This window comes from Vigna unguiculata, chromosome 10 (assembly GCF_004118075.2).
Source record: "Vigna unguiculata cultivar IT97K-499-35 chromosome 10, ASM411807v1, whole genome shotgun sequence".
Taxonomy (NCBI): domain Eukaryota; kingdom Viridiplantae; phylum Streptophyta; class Magnoliopsida; order Fabales; family Fabaceae; genus Vigna; species Vigna unguiculata.
In genome coordinates, this window is record NC_040288.1 from 33,226,024 (window position 1) to 33,235,212 (window position 9,189).

A 9,189-nucleotide genomic window follows, 5' to 3' on the forward strand; every position below is an offset into this window, starting at 1 on the left:
TGAGCTTTGGGTTGTCCTTCTCAAGAATCAACTGCAGAACTGTTATCTCCAGAAAAAAGATTAATCATGACTTTTGATTGGCTAATGACAGCTAAAATCAATATATATTGTTCTTAAGTAACACTTAAAATTATAAAGCAAATTGGACTGAACTTTGAAGCATGAATATTGATCAATCTGAGACACATGAAAGAGTTTGTCCTTATCAGAACTCAGTTTCATTAGAAACAGGTTCTACACGTTCCAAGAAGGAGAAATGTCGATAATATCCATCATACCAAAAATTTAAAAATGTCATGGTTTCATATTAATGATTAGTTGAAAAAAAAAATGATTTTTAACTCAATTGTTATTGAATGTTTGTTATTATTTGTGACGATAAGTATGAACAGAAATTTTTTTCACCTAAGTAATTGTCTTTGAAATTAATTTATTGTATGTTAACATTCCTTTTTTAATTTTGATTTTTAAAATATTAGTTGATTGTAAAATGGAACAGAAAAAAATTATCATTTTGGTTGTATGACAACGATGATATTTAGATTTGCAACATGAAACTATATAATATGTAGTATTGATTGCCTTATGTTTTCAATAGTGTCCACTCCAACTTCATTATTATCCCTATGAAAATTGTTTATTATTTTTTGTGGTTTGTGTTTTTCAGGAAAAGATGTGATAGGACTCTTAGAAGCACCATATTCAAAAGATTTTTTTGCTTTATTCCTTTTAATGTTTATGATTGTTTACCATACGTAAATTAAATTTAAGTTGAAAATTATCCACAGGTTAGAAACTAAAAATGGAAGAGAATGAAGAAATAATTGGCTGAAGCTTGCCAAAAATTGGGTTGTAAAATTCCATTAAAGATACAAACAGATTGCATTGGAAGGTTAACATTTCTATTGAGTTTTGCAATTCAACAGAACTTTTTTACAGAGTCCTCTGATCATGCAGACGAATCAACGGAAGGGAATTTCATCTTAATGTCAGATTCATGCTCTGCTGCAAATGCTAAAGTTGACAAGAGTGCCTTTTGACTTGAGTTTGATGCATGCTTATGATAATCAGATTTTAGGTGTTCAGAGGACTGGACTGAAACAAAAGGACTTGGTGTAGCTGAGCTTTTATCTGGAAACTTGGATTTTACTCCCTCTGACACAGATTCACGCTCTGCTGCAAATGCTAAAGTTGACAAGAGTGCCTTTTGACTTGAGTTTGATGCATGCTTATGGTAATCAGATTTTAGATGCTCAGAAGACTGGAATGAAACAAAAGGACTTGGTGTAGCTGAGCTTTTATCTGGAAATTTGGATTTTATTCCCTCTGACACAGATTGATTTTTTCTTAAAATCTCATTTAAGAATATGTCAGACAGTGATACACTTTGTTTTGTCCTGTCACTAGGTTTGTAGTGGACATCCTTGTTTATCTGCTCAGGCAAACCAAAATTGAGTAACCGAGGCAAATTGAAACCATTTTCTGTACTCACATTGGGACGAATATGAGTTTTAGAGCCAGAGACAGAGCCTTTGCCAAAAGAAAGAAAGTTTACTCCCTTAGGTGTCACAGATGGCAGTTTCTTTGCAATCTCAACCTTGTTTTGAGTTTTGTTAAATGCACTTTGATCTTCGTGGGTCCCTGTTTGTAAAGGACTTTCCTTCGTTGTTACTGTGCCTTGTTTTGGTGCAGAAGGGATGGGTGTTAATTTTGCAAGATTGATGAAACTGATTCCTTTAGGTGGTGTAGGCTGTTTCTGTGTAGTGTTTGTCACCTTATGTTCAACATTGACGCGAGAATGAGTTCCAGAAGAATGAGTTAAGGGATTTTGCTGCATAGAACCAGAGCCATGATTATTGCTAACTGGTGTGTTGGAATTTGCATTTCCTGACTGAAGAGTAGACAACACTGGTCTGCGCATATTTGAAGGGGTAGGGATATCTTCTTTGGATACCTGCATCAGAAAGTTCCGATTTTAATATGAGAATAGTTATATAGTTCAGATGCAGGCATGCATATTAAAATTAGATTTAATTACTTTTTTTGTCATTGTTTTCGTTCAAAAATGTCAAATTAGTATTCCAGAATTTTTTTAGTCTCAACTTAGTCTCGATTTTTTAAAAATTGATACAATTTCGTCTTTTTCGGTAAATTTCTTGAAACAGATCAATGATTGATTTTTCATCAAGATTGAAGCTGTTAATAAGGAAGATTTGCTTTGTTGGTGTAATTAGCATAATTATAGTGTCAATTTTGATGAAAAACCATTAATCCGCTTTATGAAATTTAACCAAAAATGACCAAATTGCATCAATGTTTTAAAAATCAAGATGAGATCGAGACTAAAAAAATTGAAGGACTAACTTAACATTTTTTTACGAAAACAAGATCAAAAGAGTAATTAAACCTTAAAATTAAGATTGATATCAGGTTTATATCAAGTCTATTGACGCAGTCATTTACAACAAGTGAAATGAAGTGACATAGGATGTGGTGTACCTGGTGTGAAAACAAGCAAGATTCACCTCTTCTACAAAAGCCTTGGGATACAAAATTGTTACAAGGATATTTTGAGAGCTCGTGATCAAATGGGCAATCATCCCCTTTCATGCAAGAGTTATGAGCAAAGTGACCACATGGCTGCAATTTCAAAATCAATACAAGATGTAGTGAATTTTTCCTGGTTCTTGCCACAACTTCTGGGGAAAAAATGATGAAAGCTTTAGCAAATTTTTAAAATGACCAATACCTTGGATTTTGTTCGAGGCACTACATCATGTGAAAACTGACACTTGTCACCCTGCCAAATTAGTTTAGGAAAAAGGAGGGAGAAAAGTAAATTATTTGATATCTTTCTCAGGGGTATCATATATACAACTATATTGCAGAATCAAAAAAAATACACTACTAGTACAATAATGAGTGGATGAACTACTTTGACATAAACATACAAAACAAATTGTCAAGGGCCCATGGCAATTCAAATATCACATAACATAAACATTGAAATGAAGAACCTGCACAAGGGTTTTAATCTAATATTCAAAATGGATTTTTTTTTTCATAACTACCAACTAATGGAACGAGAAAATTTTATAAAAGTGAAATTAAATGGAGTTGATGAAAATGTAACAAAAGTCCTTTAGTTACTGACTTAAAACCTAATATATACTGTCAGCACTGAGCAAAAGAGCCAGTATAAGTGACATGGACAACAGAAAGAATTACAGTGAGTGATATATAAAAGAAAACAAAGAAGAATACATCAGAACAATACCGGAGAAGAGTATTCTCTTACATTACCTCATATATATTATAAATGAACTTCATGCAAGTTTTAAGTTAAAAGAAGTTAAATATATCAATTACCTCTTAAATCAAAGTTAAATAAAGCATCAACACCAGAATAACAAATGGTAATTTGTATTGTGCAATTAATCACAACAATAAAAATCAACAAGAATAAAGATGGTATGTTGCATATATGTATGAAGTAAAACATATTTCATAGTTTAATAAAATTTGAGTAAAAAATACCTCATAGCACCTCCCCATAATATAATGTCGACAATGTGAGACAACTTTCGGTTTCTGTACAAACTTCTGCAACTGCATACTTTTAACACCTAGCTCCCTGTTCATTTTTGCTCTCTTCATTCTATATGCCTTCTACAAAACAAAGTTTTATCAAATAAATAAATTAGTGACATGCTGAAAACATACAGATTTATTCTTCACAAATAATAGAATATTAATTAACTTCACAAATTTCAAATTCATATAAAGAGTTAACAAATATATAGCACCAAGAAAGAGAATGAATAACAAATTATCAGTAGAATACCTTCTTTTTCTCTTTCTTTCCACCACGCTCTTTCCTTTTACTGGCATTCACCAACTGCAATATACAATAAAAAATTAGCAAAAGGAAATTCCATGTAACTAGTCATAAAATCATTAGCCAGTCAGTCCACAATGTAGAACTCCACATAAGGTGTCCAAGGCTGGTTGAACATTTAATTCTCATCATATTTCTAAATTAGTTAATTTGCCCAAAACTCAAATATGAAAAATAAATAGGGAACTGAACCATATAAAGACTTTGGATGTAGAAATACAACAATTTGATTTAATTTGTTTTCATTGTTTGAAAGGGAGGGGAGAACCTAAAAGAACGTTGAACTTGGTAAACTAAATATAACTAAAGAATCATCATTGGTGGTACATACTAACAAAAATCAGAAAGTAGCAAAATAAAATGACGCTTAACTTGATCAACAAGCTAAGAACAATTCTACAACTTCAAGAAAAGAATAACCCACAATAATATTAGAAGAATACCAATTTGGAATCTCTACACTAGAATTTTGGTGTTGTACCTTCAAAATACACTGATGTATATTGCTTTTGATGTTTTAAAATATATTAACAGCTTTTTAATATATCAAAAGCAATATAATTTGAAGGCACAACAGAGAGACAATTCAAAAAAATCAATAGCGAATCTGGACTTAAGAATACCTTCATTTTGTCTTCCTTCTTACATTCAACAGCTTTTTCTGAAGTTGCTACTTCAACTCTGCATGCAATTCCTTTCTTGCCACCAGTTATAGGCTCCACTTGTCCACTATCATTGCGATCTTGAAGAGAATTTACCACAGAGGAAGTAGGCTCACAACCTTTTTCCTTTTCTTGGTTCATAATCATAGAAGGATACATCATATTTCTAGTTACATCTACAGGCTCCTGAAGGTCATCTACCTGCTTCTGCGGTAAAATTAAACCATCTGCTGAAGGCACATTACATGAATTGTCATCCTTTCCCAAGTCTCCAGAAATTTCTCCCTCCTCCATGTCTACATGAGAATCCATCAACCCAACTTCAGGGCCATCATTATGTTTCCCATCAAATTTAGTGTTAGTGGGCATTAAATGACTATCACAAATAAGATCTTCAGTTCCTTTCATAACCAGTTCAAACTCATTCATTAGCTTATGTTCCTTATCAAAACCATTTACTTGGGTACACATGTCGTCTATCTCCATAATATGTTCTATATCATCTAGGACCATCTTGTTGAAAGTAAAATCTGTATCCTTATCTCCAACTCCATCAATGATCTCCTGAACCTCCACTATATCTTTATGGCTACTAGCATCCTTAGGACTCAAAATATCAGAATCAACAACTTCAGAGCACTTGGACTTCTTTTCTAGGTTTATTCCATCCATTCTACCACTGTCATTATCTTTAAAAAGGGGATTTTTTTTGTTTGTTAGCAAGTGGTAAATAAATATGTGAGCACAAATTAAATTGAAACCAACAGCAATTTGATCCATGGTAAAAAAACCTTGTCTTAAACTCAAATTCCTAACCCAGGTGGAAACTTAAAAAAAATTCACCATTTTGATTTATCAAAATTTTAAAAACATTGAGTTGATACAACATCAAGTAAATAGATATCAGAAAAAGGCAGTATCATTGAAACTACCAACAGATTGATCCATAACCCCAGCCTAACCTTAAAAACCTTCAAATTTAAGTTCCTAAACCAAATAGGTACATAAATTCAAAAGGAAAAATATTTTTCTAAAAATACCCTTATGATATTGATTCACCAAAAACTCAAAGTCGATCATGAGTTCATAGAGACATATAATAATGACAAAAACGGTTAGAAATTAAAACAAAAAAGAAAAAAAAAAAGACTTTTTAAATCGAAACGCCTACCGGGAATGTTGAAGGGTTGAGTTGGAGTTTCATGTGAAGAGTTGTACTCAGCAAAGTGAGAGATGATGTGAACGAGAGCATGGTAAGTGTTGCTGCGCAAGTGGGATCTTCGATAAGGAGGGTAAGCCATTGCAAATGGAAAGGGCTCAGATTCCTTCACTGCACAAAATACCAGAGCACAAAATTCAAATTTTATGGAACTAGGGCGTGTTCTTTATTTATTTGTTTTGCCAATAAAAAAACAAGAGATCGAAAAAGTATGTTAAACATAATTCTAATAATAATAATAATAAATAATAATAATATTATAGTAAGTGGCGTGAATAAAAGTGTTACCGTGCAAATGTGAAACATCATATTATTGAGGAAGATTGAGAGGGAAGACTAGGGACAAGAAGAAATGATTGATAAACAGAGTAAAAAAAGAGAGAAAAAACAGAAAATATGTAGATTTGTCCTCGGTCATCCAAACCCTAATCCTAAGTCTAACCTCATATTCACCGTAGAGAAAGTTGATTTGAGGTGCAATAAAAAAAATATTTTAAAAGAATAAAATAAAAATAAAAATAATATAAAATCTTCAAATATATATATATATATAGAAGACTTAAATTTAAATTATTTAAAGTAATTCAGTATTTTAATAATTTTATTTTATCATAATAGAAATAGAAATATAACAAATAAATAATTATTATCTCTTTGAAGATATTTACTGTTTTAACTCATGATTTGTAAATTTTTATAAAATGTCAAATATAAAACTATATAGATACTGATAAGGTTTTGGTTCTACATTATAATAAAATTGAATATCTATCTATATCTATATCTATATCTATATATATATATATATATATATATATATATATAAAAAGAAGATTTATTTTATTATTTTAAAAACAAAAATAATTCAACGTAAAAGTGTTGATTAGCTTATTTTATCATAATGACAAAAGGGAAATAAAAACAATGAAGTAAATTAAATGTGAAATTTTTGCATTTGTCTAAAATGTAAATCTATAATGTACAGGAAATAAAATAAATCTAGAATGAATATATTAACATAAATAAATAATTTATAAAATCATTTTAAATTTAAATATAATGAATATCTTAACATAAATAAATAATTTATAAAATCATTTTAATTTAAAATAAAAGGCGTGATCTTTATATCTATATACTTTTTTTATTTTAAAATATAAAAACAGAACAAAGTGTTCACTAACATATATTTATAATTATAATGGGAAAAGGAAGATAAAAGCAATTAAGTAAATTATATGTGAAATTGCTGCACTTGTCTAATATATAAATCTTAAATATATAATGTACAGGAAATAAAATAAATCTATAATGAATATCTTAACATAAATGAATAATTTATAAGATCATTTCAAATTTAAAATAAAAGGCGTGATCTTTATATAAATAAAACAGTACATAATTTGACTACTGCATTACTACATTTTGACTACTGCATTACTACCTGACGTGGAAATTGAATTTTAATTTTTTTTCACTTGCAAAGAATAGAGAGGCACGTGATGGGAATAAGAACATTTCTGAAATAATAATTGCAAGCGGCGAGAGAAAAGGAAACCACTAAAAGCGGTTTTGCCCTAAAACCACTCGCAGACCACAACGACCGGTGCTGGAATCCTTCGAAACTCTCTGCCCATTCCCTGCAAAATCCACCCTTCATAACTATTTAATGTTTTTTTTTTTGTATGGTATTCAAATTTTACTTAAAGGTTAAATGATGTCTTTTTGTACTTTGAACTATTTGACAGTATATGGTTAGAGCAATATAGTATATGTATGACATTGTTGTTATTATGCATTTTTGTATCCACCTAAGCCACACTCATTGATAAAATCCATATTATATATGATAACACTGGAAGGAATAACTGGTGACCATTGACTTATTAATTTGTGACCTGCTTCGAACTTTTTGCACAACAGTTTCACCATTGTTATGTTGTAAGGAAAACCACAACTAAAACATTTCTAGTGTATTAGAAGACGTCAATAACATGTAAGGAAGATATATTTACTCTAAGAAAAATTGTTGTAGAATAATTGGTCCACAACTCCCACCTCACACACATGATAACAGTGAATGTATTAACTAGTGTCCCTACATGTATTACATGGTAACCTGCCAATTACTTTTTGCACAAAAATGTCAACTGGGGTTTGTTGTTACGGTACTAAACATGTATACCATTCATAGTGAATCACATGACCTTCAAAGCATGTATGGAAGGTATATTGAACCTAATAAATATTGGTGTGAGATAATTGGTCCACAAAATTCAACTCACATATATATTGACTCTGGATGGAATAATTGGTGACCATTAACTTATTAACTGGTGACATACCTTGAACTTTTTGCACAACAGTTTCACCAAAGCTCTGTTGTAAGGAAAACAACATCTAAAACATTTATAGTGTCTTGGAAGACCTTAATAACATGTATGGAAAGTATATTTACTCCTAACAAAAATTGTTGTGTAATAATTGGTTCACAACTCCCACCTCACACACATGACAACATTGAATGCATTAACTAGTGACCTCTAATGTATTATATGGTGACCTGTCAATTACTTTTTGCACAACAAGATCAACTAGGGTTTGCTGTTATGGTACTAAACATGTATACCATTCATAGTGATTCACATGACCTTCAAAGCATGTATGGAAGGTATATTGAACTTAAGAAATATTAGTGTGAGATAATAGGTCCACGAAATTCAACTCACATATATATTGACTTTGGATGGAATAATTGGTGGACACTGACTTATTAATTGGTGACCTACCTTGAACTTAATGCACAACCGGTTCACCATTGATCTATTTTAAGGAAGTCCACAACTAAAATATTTATAATGTATTAGAAGACGTCAAAAACATGTATGGAAGGTATATTTACTCTTAAGAAAAATTGTTGTGGAATAATTGGTCCATAACTCCCACCTCATATACATGTAATAGTGGATGCATTAACTAGTGACCTCTAATGTATTACATAGTGACCTGCCAATTATTTTTTGCACAACAATATCAACTGGGCTTTGTTGTTACGGTACTAAACATATATACCATTCACAGTGAATCACACTTAGGGTTCAACAATAATGACAGGGGATTTTCCAAAAAATGTCGTCTTCTTCCTCACACTTTCGTCTTCACCGCTTCTCCCTACCTTGCGCGAGAAACCCTTCCTTTCAATGCTTGGGAATGTTCTGCGTCTTCCGTTTTTGTCTTCTCCCACTCGTTTTCCCTTTTGTCTTTCTCTTCTCTCACGGAACGGAACAAAGACGGTGGCTTTTGCAGGGTGGGTGGAGATTTTCCAAGAAAAATGACCGTCACGGTGGATTTCGCATGAAAGGAGTAGAGAGTTTCAAAGGATTCTGACACCAGTCGTTGTGGTCTAGGAG

General features: G+C 31.4%; 1 protein-coding gene across 5 annotated transcripts; it reads right to left on the reverse strand.

Annotated features, from left to right (window-relative positions):
• Positions 1-803: 803 nt before the first annotated feature.
• Positions 804-6,193, reverse strand: LOC114165961 (zinc finger CCCH domain-containing protein 65). Of its 5 annotated transcripts, none has more exons than XM_028050608.1 (8): positions 6,068-6,193; positions 5,732-5,890; positions 4,522-4,856; positions 3,845-3,898; positions 3,538-3,669; positions 2,750-2,800; positions 2,500-2,640; positions 804-1,954 (listed from the first exon to the last, which is right to left on the reverse strand). In XM_028050608.1, exons 2-8 carry the CDS (start codon positions 5,859-5,861, stop codon positions 950-952), a joined length of 1,848 nt encoding a protein of 615 aa, XP_027906409.1. In that variant the 5' UTR covers positions 5,862-5,890; positions 6,068-6,193; the 3' UTR covers positions 804-949. The 5 variants fall into 5 exon arrangements, with proteins under 5 accessions (XP_027906409.1, XP_027906406.1, XP_027906407.1 ...); XM_028050605.1 differs by having other exon boundaries at positions 4,522-5,249; XM_028050606.1 differs by lacking the exon at positions 6,068-6,193 and having other exon boundaries at positions 3,538-3,666; positions 4,522-5,249; positions 5,732-5,971.
• Between the last annotated feature and the right edge of the window lie 2,996 nt (positions 6,194-9,189).